This window comes from Cinclus cinclus, chromosome 3, assembly GCF_963662255.1.
Source record: "Cinclus cinclus chromosome 3, bCinCin1.1, whole genome shotgun sequence".
Taxonomy (NCBI): Eukaryota; Metazoa; Chordata; class Aves; order Passeriformes; family Cinclidae; genus Cinclus; species Cinclus cinclus.
The window spans coordinates 56,337,038-56,354,553 of NC_085048.1; the positions used below are offsets into that span (position 1 = coordinate 56,337,038).

The 17,516-nt window shown below is 40.6% G+C and overlaps 1 protein-coding gene across 1 annotated transcript in view; it reads right to left on the reverse strand.

The window, feature by feature from the left end:
• Positions 1–679: 679 nt before the first annotated feature.
• The window catches only part of FNDC1 (fibronectin type III domain containing 1), a 37,451-nt gene continuing 20,614 nt past the window's right edge, over positions 680–17,516 (reverse strand). Inside the window, exons 13-20 of the mRNA XM_062488857.1 lie at positions 16,470–16,631; positions 14,268–14,498; positions 13,780–13,888; positions 6,517–6,596; positions 4,869–4,898; positions 3,049–3,210; positions 2,239–2,361; positions 680–795 (exon numbers count right to left, since the gene is read on the reverse strand). Coding sequence (XP_062344841.1) covers positions 680–795; positions 2,239–2,361; positions 3,049–3,210; positions 4,869–4,898; positions 6,517–6,596; positions 13,780–13,888; positions 14,268–14,498; positions 16,470–16,631 — 1,013 coding nt within the window. The remainder of the gene's footprint in view (positions 796–2,238; positions 2,362–3,048; positions 3,211–4,868; positions 4,899–6,516; positions 6,597–13,779; positions 13,889–14,267; positions 14,499–16,469; positions 16,632–17,516) is intronic.

The following is a 17,516-nucleotide window of genomic DNA, read 5'->3' on the forward strand; positions in this document are numbered from 1 at the left end:
AATATTTCAAAGAATTAACAGCACCTTTTACATAAAAATTCCAAATATATTTATCGAGTGAACAAGAAGATCTCAGCATCTCTAAGAAGTATTTCTGCAGATGTACAGTACTGTATTTATATAGATATAGATACAGATATATCTTAAAGTGAATTTACACTGTGACCTGGTGATTAGTCCAGCAGTGAGTGAACCCACAGGGTAAGTCTTCAGGAGAATATACTGCCTTTGGTGGGTAGCCAGTTACATGGCATGATTGCATAGGGGAGCCCCATGGGGCAGCAGAAGACAGTTTAGCATCCCATTAAGCAAGCACAGCATGCTTAGGTCGTTCCTGTAAGATATAATAAACTTCCAAATTTTCATGGCTAATACAGTTCTAATTTTCACAGGTTGCACACATTGCAACCTTCTCTTTGTGCCTTAAAGACACAGATGAGGAAGGTAGGACACCAAACTTACATCCTATCCCTGCTTCCAAGCAGAAATCAAGTAGCACCACAGATTTAGGCTGGTAAAGGGTGTCCATGTTTGTCTTCATGAGGGTTTCTTGAGCAGCTGGTCTTCACTGGTTTGCCCCATTTATCTTTTTTTTTTCCTTTTCCCAATCAGTTGCTCACAGTCCTCTGGTAGAAATAATTTCAAAAGCATGGTCTACCTAAGACAGGAAAGCAGACTGCTACCATTTCCCTGGGATGGGCACACCACACTCATACCAGCCCACATAGTAGTAGGGTGTTGTGTATCCAATGCGTCCAAATGATACAGGCTCCTGGCGGTACTGGCGGTAATACCCTGTCGGGAGAAAAACACCCATTTGTACTCCAGAACGCAGACACAGCAATTCAAACAAAGTAGCAGATGCAATGAGAGTCAATCCCACAGCACAAACGAAAACTTACAAACTGTCTGGCAGGGAGTTGTATCAAAAGGGTATTGGCTAGTGGCTAGCCCTGGTATTTGGCTGAGATCTTTCTTGAATCGTCTAACTCTGGTCCTTCATATTTCTTGTAGTTTTGATTGGTTTTACTTCTCAAAATCTTTATTAACTATTGTGTAATTCTGTGGCCTGCCAAAGAGCCTCTACATTTCACTCGAAAAGGTGGGCATATTTCAGCTGTGTTTATGAAGTTTCCAAGTCAGTTTAAATATAGGAAGGACTCTGGGGCAAAAAATACCATCAAATCACATTATCTCACAGGGCTTAAGAGACTATCAGCAAAAGTCAGCTTTTCACAAAACAAGATGGTATCATTTCATGCAGTAAATACTGGGCTAAGCCCTCCATTCCCCTTTTAATTCATCTGCAGAAAGAATGTGGCTGCTTAAAGCATTAGAAGAGGTGCAGCATTCTTGTCTGCATAGCTCGTGCATTGGAACATCTGAAACACCCATGGCTTGTGCCAACAATAAAACTTCTGTGTGCTCTCTATCTCTGTCTCCTAGACCTAGTATATCCACATCTGGATTAATCATCTGTCTTCTGAGTTAAGAAGTGCAGTACTTCACAGTGATATATAAATATCAATTACTATTTCAGTTTCATCCTGGTAACACCACCATGCAAAGAGTATCAACACATAATTTAACATGGAAACCACTAAAGCTAACTGAATAATTTAAACCAACACACTTACTGAAAAGACAGGTTGCTTTACAAAATGAAACCAATCATTGAAGACAGCCAGTCTTCTACTTGGTTATGTGAGGTGAGCAGTTTGCTCAGAGGAACTCCTTCAAGGTAAGAATTTTCCCTCTGAGAAAGGTATCTACCAGGCCAGAATAAAAGCACTGACCTTAAGTCACTAGACATATTCCTTTGTGTTTTGCATTGGTTGAACTAATAGAAATCATTCACAAAAGCTGTGTTTGCAAAGATGTAGCTGGTCCCTTTAGGCACATGGAAGAGGTTTTGCATCTTGAATCAATCAAGCAGGTCTTATCAATAAGAGAAAGGTTTCACAGACCTATAAAATTATTTTTGTTTTGTTTTTGCATTTTGTTGCTGCATAGTATTTGCATCATATGCCCCTCTCTGTCTCTGTCTCTCTCTCTCTCTGTACCCACAAGTCCTCTGGGACTTGCATAATCTATTGTCAGCTGCTGCATCAGCTGGACTCCCCGGAGAGCCGCCAGCAGCTGTGGACAGAGCTCCACTCTGTGCTCTGCTCCTTACCCCTTAATCCTACAGATGGGATAACAGGCTCCTGGCCAGCATCCCACTCCCTCATTCTGTACCTCGGATTGTGGGCAGGGCTTCAATGTACGACTGAGGTCCCGTTCTTCCATCCAGGTGTGAATCCACAAATTGGCAGTGGTCCTCACCCCTTCCCCAGCTATCCCCAATGCTGTAGAAGGTATCTGAATAGTGATACAGACAGATTACTTAACTCAGCAATACTTATGTTTGGGATACTCTTTACCACCAGGAAAGTAGGTGTGGAAGAAAGCAGGAAGAATGTTGCAGTGACATGCACAGTAGTACCAATGAACAGAGGCCAGAAAGAAGGAGAATGCTACCTTCACAGTATGGAAGCAGAAATTATGGAAAATAAATAGGTTACAGCTCAGTAAAAAGTAGTCCCCATTTTGCAAGTCCATCGGCAGTGCACCACGGGTGACAGGTGGAGAGTATTTCAACTGGATTAGTTGAAATCTATAATGTGAAAGTAAAAATCTCTCAATATGTCAATACCATTAGTTTGACTTCAGTCTCAAACAAAAATTGAAAATTGTGGAGCTCTCTTTCTCAGACAGGACTCTTTATCTCTTATTATTTAAACACTGTATTGAAACTATACCAAGGCACTACAATAGTCATAAGCAGAGTCTGAAAGGCCAATGAGATGATCCCGTTACCCCAGCTCAACAATATGGAAAGTTTTTTTCGTTATCTCTCAGGCAATGGCACCTGTGTAAGAGCTACTGCTAATTCTTCTTGAGAGGACTCTCATAGTGGTCACACAGTTCTGACACATATGAAATGAAGAAAGACAGGAGATGAAGAGACAAGCAATCATGTAGCAGGAAATTAACCCTGGTGCCTACCTTTCAGGTCATCGCTGAGGTAAATTTTGTACCTTAAGGAGTTGCAAAGAACCACTCCTACAAACTTGCGGTACCAAGTTCTTTTCACATACTGCTTGCCAGCGCAGTCTGAGTAGGTGGGGTCATATTTAAAAGTGAATGGGATCCAGATAGGCTCACCACCTTGGAGGAAAAAAAAATAAATTCCACATTAGGGACAGACTTTAACACTTCAGTCCAAATTTTGCAGAGTTTAACATCTAATAATATGATTCACAAAACATGCTGCAGCAGATTAACGCATAACTTTTTATGTTCAGAAGTAGTACTTCAAGGAAAAAATACTATTAAAAATAAAGTTTGAGATTTTTCAATCCCTCCTAGGGAGTAGACAAAAATAACTGGCTAAAATTATTAAAATATTATTTCATGTACTGAACAGCTTTAAGTAAACAGTCTTAATTGTTTCAGTAAGATTTCTTCTCCAGCTAGTATCACAGTTTCTCTTGTTAACACAGCCTGATCTTAGGTCTGACATATTTTAAGACTATAAAACACAACCCTTTTACAGAAGAACAGATGTTAAGAACTCCACGGTGAGCAACAGCCTGTGAAGCGTCTTCTTGCTATTTAGTTTAAAAGATCATATCACAAATATACTTTTCTGTTTTGTTTTCCCAGATTATATCTAAACAGATTAGCTTCCAATAACAGACAAGGGAGACTTTTCTTGGGGAACCCTAATCAGAGCACTGCTGCAGACAAGACTGTTTAATTGTATTGCAAAAGAAGAAATATTCCTACTGGCTTACCTAAATACTTGCTTTGTACTACCAAGATAATAGAATTTATTTTAAAATTGCTGTTGTATTCATGTATACAGAAAGATACAAAAAGCTTCCAGTGTGATAACTGGTATTTTTCTCTCTAGCTACAGCCCAAAGCCCTGTTTGTACTCTTCTGTTTCTAGTGGTTTACAAGTGAGATTGCAAGCTTCTTCTGTTAGGCATTCTTCCTCTCACTAGGGACATGGACCAAATCCTGCAAACACTTACATGTGAGAAGCACTGAGCAGCAATCCTCAGAGACTTCCAAGTACACAAAGATACCAGACTAGCAAGCAGAATAAAATGGAGAAGGAAGGGATATACTGAACACTGTTTTCATGGGAAGTGTAGCAAAAAATCCAGATCAAACCCTCTTAACTCCTTAGGAAAGCTGACAGGGTATAGTAACCATGAGGTCTTTTTTCCTGCATCTCTTCAAAGAGCACATACTGCCTGGGGTTACACTACCAAGGTTACCATCAGCAAGGTTAGTTCCAGCACCAGGAAATCAGATCTTCTGATGGTGGGCTGAACTAGCTTATTGCAAATTTGGAAATACAAAGCAAGCTAAACAGCTTTGTTGCATATTATTCATGTCAGTAACAAATCCTTGAATTTTTGAGCATTTATAAGGGCATGATGATTTCTACAGATGAGCACCAGAACTAGAGAGAAAGAAACCTGATCCTGCTATTCATGCAATGCTTAGGTAACTGAATACTGGACACAGATACTGGAATAACATGGTTTACTGCTTTTTACCAAACAATTAAAGCTGTTGTACCAGAGAAAAAGATGGGCCAAAATCAAGTGCTTATTTGAACATATCTTTACAAGATTTCTTTTCTTAGGGTCCTAAGACAAAAAATGTTTTATTAATTAGTCCCATTAATTACTACCTGTTCCTACTTAAAACTATACCTAAAACTGCATGTTTAAATGTTTCTAATTACTACATTCTGTTTTGCACATGCTTTATGAACTTCATGAATGAAACAACAGAGTAAAACTTACCAGGTGGCCTGACAATGAGGAGAGGATTGTCTAGAAGAAAAAAAACACATAGAAAATTTAGTATTTTGTTCCAAACCTTGTTTTATAACATGAAACATATGGAATCACTGATTGAACATTTTCAATAAGGTACTGCAACCTATGATGACATTATTTATTGAATATTCCCATCAGCTCAAGCCTCACACTTGCATTAGAAGAGTACTCTGAATTAACAATTTCTTTCTCTCGTGGTCTATTCCATCACTGCAACTATACTACCTGGCCATGCATTTAACAACTGGTTTTTGTACTTGTGACAGCTGCAAATGCACCTTTGGCCCTGACAAATGAAAGATTGGTGCTGCAAACTTTAGTATGTTATATAAAGCTCACAAAGGAGTTGCTTTTGGATGGGAAAACTAAGCATTCAGGCCCATATGCTGGCAGCAGGAAAATGATCTGCAAGATGCAGCACAGAATCATGGAATTGTTTAGGTTTGATAAAGGTCTTCAAGATCAGTGAGTCCACTGTCAACCAAGCATTGCCAAGTCCTCTACTAAATCATGTCCTTCAGTGCCACATCTACACATCTTTTAAACACCTACGTGGATCAGGACTACACCACTTCCCTGGGTAGCCTGTTCCAAAGCTTTACAGCCCTTCTCTAAACATTCCAGCACCTCAAAGTCTTCTTTGTAGTGAGGGGCCCAAAATTGAACACAGGACGTGAGGTGTGACCTCACCAGTGCCAAGTACAGAGGCACAATCCCTGCCCTGGTCCTGCTGGCCACACTATTGCTGTTACAGGCCAAGATGCTGTTGGTCTTTTTGGCCACCAGGGCAATGCCAAATATTATGCTTGGATTAATACTTGAGCCTCTTATTCATTTAATGAAAATCTGAATATGTTATCCAGGACCATTGACTTATCTCACATTTCACCTTCTGAAGTGAGCACTACAGAGTGAAGTCAAATGAGCAAGGGCAGAGACTTGGGGGTGTAAACCCCATGCCACTGAAAGGGCAAAATTTGCAAGAAACAGCAAGACCTTTCACTCAAGTAAAGACTGAAAAATTTGTTCTTTATTACTCAGTGGAGTCACGGGCCTCTGGCTCAATGGAATTAGAAGAAGAAATGGGCAAAAATAGCTCATTTAAACCTACTGTTTTTAGAAGGGGGTGTTGCTCTTGAGGGTACTATTAACCCTGTGAAAGAGCAGCATGCCTTGTTGAAAAAAAAAACCAGAGAACTTCGCCTGTCTGATGGAACTACTGTATTTCTTCCAGAGACAACTGTTTCCAACTGTTCAGCTGTTCATAATTAGGAAACTAATTTACTAAATGTTAGGTCAATCTATCAAAGACCTTAAATTTCCCATTGCTTCTGTATTGTTGAACATTAGTAGCCCTTTGTGTTTGAAATTCAACTTCCTGTTCCCCTGGACCTGACTTTAACATCACTTACATTTTCATAGTGGCATTAGGAGTGCATATTATTTTCCTAGCTTGACTGAAAATAAATAATGAAAGTTAAGAAAGAACCCCAACATAATATGAAAGCAGCAAGTCCAGCATAATCACTGTTATTGGCATGCTGGTTTAAGTCATAGTTCTGCCACATCTGTTATTATGAGTTTTGAGATGAAAATAAAAAGCAAACCATACCAGATTCTGTGATAAATGAGACTGAAGAGCTAACAGGTCCATAACCAAAAGGATTCTTTGCTTGGACTTTAAAATAATATCTGAAACAAGAAGAGAGGGGAAATAATATTGAAACAGATTCCACTGCAATGGCTAAATTATAAATAATACTAAAATAGGGTAAGAATCAAAGCAGAAGAATTCCACTGAGTATCCTTTGCATTAAATGGAGTTGTATACTGAGCCAGAGTACGAGCTGGCTGTAACAGACAAATGTCTCCTTTTTGAAATTGCTCCCATGCACATTTTTGGAACACATATTTATATATCAGCTCCTTTCCAAAACCCACATACAACGACATCCACTTTCTACAAAACAATTAATAGCAAAAGACTTAAAGAAAAAGTTGCAAGGAAATCAAATTCTGATCTCAGGAACAGTTTTAAACCAGATTAACTCCTAGGGAAACAGTGGTATAAACTGCAAACTGAAGCTCCATCAGATTTATATGAAATCAGAAGCTAAGCTTTTGACTTTTCTGTAAAAACTCCAGCAGCACTAAGATCATAATACTTGAGTAAAAGAAGAAAGCATCACATGATGTCTTATTGATTCCTCCAAAGTATTTAAATCACATCCTTAACTCAAAGCACATGAATCACCACTAGAACTCCATTCTTTGCTCAACAGAAGCAAATTTATCCTCACCCTTACAGAAGTATACATGTAAGTACATTTTTAGTTCATTTCCAAATACAGTGATTTTCAGTTGATGCCTAGCCTGACATTTTCCCCCAGATAATATTTTCTTCTTTTTCTTTTATATTTGTATCAATCCAACAGCAACCAACTAGAATGGAAGATAACTTAAAAATTTCCAGCACAACATTTTTTAGATTCCTGAGTTTAGGTTTTCCTTTCTTGCCTGCCTGCTCAGTTTCATTCTTGTAAAGAAATTAATTTTGAAAAAATTAAAATTACTGTGCCTCTGTAATATCCACATAGCATTTGGACCTTGATTTAGCCTCTCATCCAAAAGCAGACATGTCTAAAAGCTCTACACACATAACAGGGCAAGTATGAAACTATTCACAATGACAAACCAGAGGGGACATGGTTGAACCAGCCCTTTGGCAAAACTGATTTTCTTTTCATTAAAAGAAATACATTTTAATTGAATTGCTTTGCCTTAAAATCAAACTGGTCTTTATGAAAAAGGAGGAAAGATTTACAAATCCTTCTTCTTTGGCTGAAGGGTGGTAGTCACATGAACACTGGGTTTTGCCAAGAAGCAAGGTAGTTATCTCCAGGGTATGGGCTAAGACATCTCGTTAGTTCCTTAAAAATTACAGGTAGGTTGTCTAGATAAAATCAATGTAGAAGCTACCAGAATTGAAATGTTCTGGACTTCATCCATGGCACCAGATTTACCTTTTATCTGCGTTGAACCTGGAGCACATGCATGGTGAGACCCTCTGTGGGACACGTTCCCATGTCTGCATGAGGGCCATGTCCCCTGTCCCTGCTGTGTCCTGCAGCTGATACCAGAAAACTACTCCACTATTGCTTTCTGCAGCCAGTTCTGCCTTCAATTAATGAGTATACGATGTTCACAAACAACTCATGGCTTTTTTTTTTAAAGACACATATGCTGTGGCAAAAAGAAAACATGATAAATAGCACAATTCAGCAAGGCTGCACTTTTTGTTCATGCCCAGCACAATCCTTTTGCTGGCAGAAAAATTTGCCCCTGTTTTTAACCACTGACCTAGATTTTTTGTATAAAAGAGTGTTTAGCTTGTCTGGGGAAAAAGGAGAGAGAATGCAAAAAGCCTCACTCTGGTTCCCAAAAGGGCTGCAACACAGCACCAAACTTAACTTAGCTCAGTGTTTGCTGTAACTCCTTCAAAAAAGCAGGAGAAAAATATTTTCCAGTCCACACTTTCCCATAACGCTCCAAAGCATAGTGGAAAGTATGGATGCCTGACTTCCCACTGCCTCCAAAGTATAATCAGATACCACCTTTCAACACAGTGGCACTGTCTGAGTAACCCTTTAAATACACTTAATACATGTGTATTCATGGTAGCCTCAAAGCACTCCCATCAGACATATGAGTGCCATAGTCCCCCTCAAAACAGAAGAGAGAGCAGCCCAAGAACCTTGTGCACTTCTTTAAGTGGGGAAAAACACTCAGATTTATATCCAATGCATAATGCAGGAACTGATCACCTATGCAATCAAGACAACTTGTGCATTCAGCTGTCCTGCTACACACACAGAAGCCCATCTAGGACATGTGACGGCTCATGTTGGCTGCCTGCCTGCTTGTCTAAAAAAAAAAAAAAAATAACCAGTGATGGAGTCATGAGTACATTTTTCTTCACTAAATTGGAAAATTGATTCCTAAGCCTTTATACACACAAGAAGACTCTAGTTGTACCAAAAAGAGAGCCAGATCTCATGACTTGTTGACCTGTGATTTAAACATAGCCAATGCTATGACTGCTGTATTAAGAATATCAATAAAATAATGCAGTTGGGATATCTTTCTTTCTCAGACATGACGAATAAAAAAATAAATTGCCAAAGCCATTCTAGGTCCAGGAATCTGACATTTTCATTAGTCAAAATCCTTCAGCTGATGAATTTGCCAGGAAATCTTAAATCAGTATAACACAACTGGTTTTCATCACATAAATACATGAACAAAATTTGCAATATATAATTTGATTTACACTTTGCTTAGGCAGAACTGTATGAATTGTTACCATTAGGCACAGAAGAATCACAACATATGCAGTACTATTTGTTGTTAATTTTCAATACAGACAAGAAAAAGGCTTTTCCTCATAGGAATAAACTTCCTTTGAGATTTTATATACCAATTCTAGTGATATGTCAAGAAAGGACATAGTGTACTGTAACAGGGCATTGACTATATAGCATGTTTTTTCATTTAAATTGCATGACTAGTCATTCAACATACCTGTCATTTGGAGCAAAATTGTTCTTTGACTAAATTCCAGGTGTCTCCCTTCTGTTGGATTTAAATAGCTGGCACTCACAGCACAAGTGAGATAATCACTCAGCATGATAATTAGGGAAGCAGCTTTTTTTTTAAAAAAAACAAACTTAGCTGCAAATTCCTTTTTCCAGACTTTCCAAAGGCATGCCTCCATGGATCCTCATCCCTGTACTCTGTTCAGTGGCAGGCTGAGATGGCAGGATGCACCCCCACAGCAAGGGCTAAAATCCTACTCCTACAGCTATACCGTTCCTCCATAAGAAAAATGTGTAAATTGGTGCCTGCTTGCTCACAGGCTAATGCAAAGTGTCTCCCTCCATCTAAAACGGCCCACTACCACATCCCTCATCAATATTTACAACCAATTTTATAATAAGACATTAGAGCCAAGCTGGCAGAGGAGCTTCCTATGGAGCTGGTGTGAAGTAGGTACGTGACACACAGGTCTACCACTTGCACAGGACAATAGTTTCAAGGACATCTTAGCTCTTTTGTGTGGCCCTGGCGGCACAAAGCAGCCACCTGTGGTTGATACTGCTTGTTGGACACACCGTGGCTTTTTTTTAATGGAGATATAGAAAGGAAATAGAAATTTTTGGTGCATCTGACCCCTGAAAGAGAAGATCCAGGCTCTGTTTGCAGTTGTAATCCCTGAGTAAATGTTTAAGAACCTCCTATGAAATACACCACTGGAACTGGTAGCAGGCACTGTGGGATCAAAATATCCCCAGATGGAACAAAATCTAAGTGAACAGAGAGAAAGATTTCAGGAGACACTGAGATATGGGAGTGAAGGATGGTGTTTTAAATCATGAGACTAGCAACTCCCATCAGGCACTGACACAGCTTTCCTGAAAAAGACAGGAAAATATCTAACCATGCTCAGGAAGGGGAATGAAATGTTTATGGCAAGGATTATAATGTTTCTGACTGCAAAAGACTGGATTCAGTAGTTGAACAGATGCTGTCCAACCCTTTGCATCATCTTCTGGTGACAGCTTAGAATTAAAGTTAGAGAAGGGACCTTGTCAAAACTACTGGCTCAAAGATTTAATATGGTTTAAAGTAATTTTACAGTTTATAATCATTCATCACAAGGAAGCAGCTCCTGTGCCCACTGAAGCCGACAAGAGTTTCACTAATGGAAAAACTTCCAATTCTCAAATGGAGGTCAGACTGGGCCTCAGAAGAAAATTTATGACATGGATTAAACATAGATTTCTGTTCTGTTTGTAAAACCTAAATAACAGGCAGATGTTTTCCAGGATACATTGACAGCTTGAAATCTTCTTTGGTGCTGACTTCAGCCAAGATGCCAACCTGCTTCTCATATGCTGCCCATGCTGCAAAATTGCACCACCCGTAGCCCCTTGTGGGATGCCCAGTAGCCAACAGCATCTGCTTGCAGTAAATTACTTAATCAGACATTTCTCACAAAATGCACTAACAATGCAGACACAACATTTTTAGACTAACTTCAGCTTTCATGCCGCTTTCATTTTCTTAGGCATGGCATCTTTTTCTAGTGGTTAGGGAGTTATTTTTAAGACATAAGGTATGCAATCAATTCAGTCTGTGGGTTTGGAGAATGTAAACGAGAATGGCTGATACATGCAATTTCCCTGTTATAAAGATCCTTCGTACTCCACCACAGACCCCACATGAAGCCTTTATTGCCCTCACGGAGCATACAATAAGGGCCAATGGATTATACCCTCTTCAGGAAGACACTGGTGAAACAATATGCTTAAATAAATAGCACTTGCTTCAAACTCCCCATCATGAAACAGAACCTTAAGACAGTCACTAGGTTCATGGAGATGCATGAATCTATAACCTTGCTGATCCTATAAAACTCCATTCAAATACAAATTGTGACCTTCTGAAGCGTGGAGCTGATGTACATCTCTGACATGCTGGCAGCTCAACTCCCACCAATTCCCCTCCAGTGAACATAGTGTGGATAGCAGCTGCAGAATTCCTGTGAGCTTTCACTACAGCCACTCCTTCTGATGTTCTGGAGCCCTTTAGGTGTTGGGTATGAGAAGCAGAGAGTTATCTCTGCCCTTCAACACTGTCCTTTGGGCATGAGGAGAGGGAGACTTAACTGAAAGACTGAAGAGGTTAGGAGCTTCAGCTGGAAGGTGGAAATGCTACAGAAGCAAGAGATGGAGGGCTGCAGCCAGGAGAAGCTGGGGTGTAAAGTCAATGCCTCCCTGGTCTGTATGGGAGACAAAGTGAGAGTGGAGGAATGAATACTGGTGAAGGGGGAAAAGGCTGGGCATACAGAGGAGTCTGGGATGTGAAGCAGGACCAGGTTCTAGCAACAAGAGCAGAGTTGTTTAGGGAAAGGGAGTCCTCAAGTCACAAGGATATCGATGTACAAAGGCAGAACTGTCTGCAACTGCTTCCATCACTATCTAGGAACAGGAGATCTCAAACCTCGTCTACCTTGTTATAACAGGTGAAATCCACAGAGAGATGTGGCACATACCGCCCTGTATACATTTGTAACAACAAATGTTTTGTAAGGAGGAGTCCTAGCAGATGCAGGGTGTGCCACTGAAGCTCTCCACTGTGAAACAATTTTGATTTAACACACAATGAACCAGCCTAAGACCTAGATTACTAATCTTCTGAATAAGTGGCCTTTTTTTTGCCCTTGGATATGTAAGAAAATGCCTCATGAAGCGTGTGATTGACAGTACTGTAGACAGAACAGGAGAGGATAAGATGGACCATGTTTTCCTGTAACATCTTATTTCTGTTTTTAACTCTGCGGGTGCTCTGAGCATGCTTATTCTGCTTGTCCATTATTAGCATTCCCCTGCAAATTTTCCAGGTCTTTGACAGTGCAAGTGCCCTCTGCTGAACATGGCCCTTGTGCACCTGTGTAAGGAACTGCTCCTGAGGTTGCTCAGGTTCTGGCTCTCCCAAGGAGATGTCATGTCCTCAGAACTCTTCGGTTGGAGGGAAGTCTCTGTGGAGGAGAGAGGGGAGCACACCCCCTTCTTTAAACACACTGTAATTTCTTGGTGCTTGGACATTTTCCAGACAGCAGGAGCAGCTTCAGGGGTAAACCTGTGTGAGTCTATGCTGAAGTCTGGAGAAGTGATATAATGTGGTCAGAAAAATATGCCTCATCACACTTGACACCCAATTGGCTACTCTGCACTGGCTTCTCATAATTTATTTATTTTATCATTTTGTCTATTAAGGTCACGCTCAAACAGTTCTGTTTTCTAGGTTGAGGTTCTCAATCTTTTAAAGCTTCAGAACCTTACTTTTACCTATGAATTGTCTTGGAAAGAAAAGATACTTTGGCTGACACTGTTTTTTCCTTCTGTCTACCACAAACCCTGTATGCCTGTCCAAGCAGTCAGTCCTCAGATCTGCAGCATCACCATCAAGTAAGGCATGCTAACTCCAGCTCACAATCTCAGTGCATCCCTCCAGTGTGTGAGCAACACCTTCCACCTGTGCTTAAGAGACTGCAGCATGTGAGGAGTCTAGCCCAAGTGAGCACCAAAAAAATTTCAGACTCAGAATTTGAGACAAGTATGTGAAACACTGAACATCTCTCTAAAGGAATAATTTGAATGCAGTCCCTCTGTAGCTGTTTACTCCCCCCTGCCCCCAGTTGCCACAAATTATTTCAGTATCATGTGAAGCATGTGTTCTTGTTCTGCCATCTCAGTCAGATGTTTTGTAAGATAAATACCTAAAGCTCCTACTAAACTGACTTCTAAGCAATTGCCACAGCCTCATTTTATACCACCAAGCCTTCTCTGCCAGCATTATTTATGTGAACAGAAAGCAAAAAACAGACCAGTGGGGAGCACTTCCCCAGCAGCTTTTAGGCATCAAATCTTGGCCACACATGTTGGAAAGGCCCACATCACATCAAGTCACATCGCGGGTATATTTTAGTGCACTTTCCCCCCAACATTTGATTCAGTTATGCAAAAGACTAGAAAATGCATTTTAAAACAATATTTTCTTTGTTACTGATATGTGTTTGCATACATGCAAACATATATACATGTACACACTGCCATCTGCTCCAGGATTAATCTGGCAAAGATATCATGCTGTTGTGCAGTTTATAGAACAATTTGCTGTCCAACAGAATGAATAAAATCTAAATCAGATGTTTATATAACATTTATACTAAGACCAAGAAAAACAACTGATAATTCTCAAAATTAGTTTTATTTCCTTAACAGAACTGAAAAGGAGTGGATCAAATCCTTACCGTGTGTTGGGCTTCAAGTTCTCAATTGGCAAGTGAGTAGACCCTGCAGTCCTGGTTGACCACTTATTCTTTAAAAAGTCATCATAGGATGCACTGTAAACCAGATAGCCTGTAAACAGGAAAGAGTAATAGTTGTGAGGATTCTAATTAAATTTTAAATAAATTATATCCCTAGGTGTCATGGCAAATATTAAAATGAGTTGAAACATCTTTGGATAGGAAAGTGATTCCATGCCTAATTTTCCTGGAAAATCCTGGCCTGTAAGAATTTCATATCACTAGCTAATAATCATGGAACATTACACAGGAGGATGGCACCAGTTGTGAATTCTGATTTAAAACACAGTGAAGGCAAAAAGATGACAGAAGTAACCCATTCACTGTTTTAAGTGATACATTGGCTGCACAGACACTAGTACAAATGGTCATTTAGGAAAACCTTCCCCTTCTCCACTTTCCCATCAGGAGAGAAACCCTCAGAAGAGTACCTGTTACCATGTCTCCTTGAGCAGGTTTGGCCCAGTCCACAATGACAAAGGAGTGACAGCCTTCAACTGCCACAACTGTGATGTTGTGAGGGGCTTTCAGGGGACGCTGATCTTTCTCTCTGAAGTCATTGGGAATGATTTCATCAAGGCTCTCCACTTGGAAATGCTCCAGGGCCTCTGTCAAGGAGCAGGGGGCTGCTGGATCCTTATTGAGATAGGTCACATAAGGAGCTAGAAAAGACAGGGAAGGATGGCATTTAGTTATCAGTTTGAGGTATCCCAGAGTAGCACACAGGCAATTGCCTAAAGAGAGTCAAGTTTTGTGGTGCATTTTAAAATTCCTCACATTCCAGCCCAGAGGCTGCTGCCAACAAAGCATGGCTTGCAGCCAAGTTGATTGATGAGCAGGGAGAATGGGATGCCAACATTCAGGTTTACATACCCCACACTCACAACTGTACTAAATTATGCAAAGACAGAAGGACTGTCTTTGCTACAAGAGGCAGTAGAGAGCAGTCTGGCTGCAGCACCCTCTGCATGCTACCTCCAGCTGCTATGGAAGGTGGGATGAAAAGGTCACCCAAATTCTGCCTTTCCAACATGGAAACAGAGCCCTGACAGGGCCTTCAATCATTTAAGATTTTACAGGTCTAAGTGGTAGGTTCTTGCACAAACATTCTGAAGCTGGAGCAAATCAACAAAAGAAATGTGAAAAGTAATTCCAAGGTGAAGTCCAACCAGTTTAAAGGGATTGTTGTGGTCCCCTGGGTACTAAGGGACCAGGAGCCATGAGTCCCTACCTTCTAGGCATGGGCTCCCAACCTATAACTTCTATTTTTAAAAGCTTTATACTGACTGGAATTGCACTTCAGTTCAGGAAAAGATTAAACCATCTTTTTATTGCCTTAAAAGTCACCGTAACATTCAAAGTAAGGACTATAAAACTTGCTTTGGAAATGTTTATTCAGTTGCAATAATACAATTCACTGAAATGGTAATATTATTTCCCTAGTGCCTTGAAATGTTCATAAACCAACGTTTCTTGGTTTATCTTATTGGATTTCATGCCCTAAAGGAATTTTTTCCAGATCTTGCAATGAAGTTAATTTTAGCTTCTCCAGCTAAATGAATCAAGAAGCACTGTCAGTGAGAGAGCAGAATAGAAACATCATGACATTGTTTGGACAGGGAAACTGAAGATGCACTGGAAAAAGTTTTGGCATATATAAAAACAAATATTTCATTCCAGCAGCAGAGTTCCACTGTAAGCCACATGAAGCTTGTGGATATTGGAAGGAAAGCCAAGACATGTCAAAGATGATTCTCCATCCCCTGAACTCTTTCCTGAAACAGCAGGTGAGTCAGCCGCTGACCTAACCTCAGTTCAAGTGCCAGAAGTATGTAAAGGGCTTCAGGGGGTGTCACTAGCCTGGGGTGAAGGCTGGAATGCAGTGCCCTACAATCTCCAAATCCCACTGTTCTGGCCCCCAGCTGCTTCTCTGACAAAGGAGCTGAGCAGCTCTAAAGTCAGTGCTGCAACACCAACCTACACACTTGAATGGCTTGTGTACACAGAGACATGGCTCATGTAATGGGGGTTCTTTCACCAAATGCCTTCTACTGAGGAAATATTCAAATACCAAAATCATAGTTATCTCTACTGGATTTACTTTTTGGAAAGTTTATATCCAAAATACCATTCATCCCTTGACTTTGAAGCACCCTTTTGACATACATGCTTGTGCAAGGTGGATGAAATCATTGGGTTGAAGAGATCAGTGCAAAAGAATCAGGTCCCACAGAGGAAGACTCACACCTACTGGAGATTTGCCCTGCTGGAACTTCTGGTGTGAAGTTAGATGCAGTTAAGCTGAACTAAGCACTGGTGTCTTGCTCTCTTACTAACTTCAGCTAGACCAAACACAATGCAGAGCACAGAGCAGAGCACTTACACTGAAAGAACACAAAGAGGATTTTACTGGTTCAACAAAATCATTGTGGGCTCACACACAGACATGCAAGCATTGAAACAAGGAAAAAGTACTGCTGTTCAGGTTTTTAAGGTGGCGATCCTTAAAAGGACCACACACACATCTACTGGATATGTTTGTGCGATGGTCTCAGCTTAAGGGCTGGCCTTGCTGGAACAAGAATTCTTTGCAGCACAAGTAGTAAGCTGTATAATCCAAAGGGCATCCTTACCAGTGAAGCGTTTCTTCCCAGCAATATCATATTCTGACACAGGGCCAGTGCCACCAACACTGGTCTCTGGATAGACAACCTCCAATTCTGTCGTTGTAGAAGCAGTGGTAGTGGTGACAGTGGTGGTGGTTGGTGGCAAAGTACTCTCAAAAAATTCGTAGTCTTCAGAGGAAACATAAAAAGAAACTGTTAGCACACTTCATGTAATTTTGGCTTAACTGTGAGAAGGGAAACAATTCTGTCACCGGCCACAGTCCCAAAGAAGTGCCCTGACAGCTGCATATATCTTACAGAACTCTATGTCGAGGCTGGTCACACTTCAGCCTTGCAATGGTTTCTACCAAAATGATGGGCAGGGAGAACAGTCTTTGCCCCAGAATACTCATGTCACTCACACAGTTAAACAGGACAAAAATTAAAATTAAATGTATTTGTACAGCAATATCCTGAATGGCCATCTGCCACCTCCTCTCACAACCCCCCAGAGAAGATGACACAGTCGTTGAATCCCTGGCCAAAGCCCTCAGATGCCAAAGGAAGTAGAGAAGGGAGAGAAAAAAAAATGGTTTTCTAAGAAAACTCTGTGTTGCTATTCTAAAGCCCTAGAAGTGGTTCATACTTCTCTCAAACCCTCCTGCGACTGGAGGTGTGGAGTCCAATACTTTCCATTTGTGGTCATGAGGAAAGGCAAACTGTCCCACACGAATCTCATTATGCTCAGTCCTATTAAATTCAGTGCTCTTTGAAAGGCTACTGTGCTACCTGATTGGCACACAAAATGAAGGGAAAGTAGCATTTGGCATCCCTGTCATGACCTCATGCAGCCTGGGGAACTCAGTTCATGCCTTTGAGAGTTTTGTGCTTAAACTGCTTAAGTGTATGTATTCTACAGGTGACCTGTACCTACAGGAAGGCCCAGCAAAAGACCTGTGCAGTGAGGATATTCTGCATCCATGGAGATGTAAGGAATATGGGATGCATGTATTGTGCAGTTTCTAGTTCATCCCCTCCTCCCCACATTATAAATGTCAGTTTCAGTATGAAGTG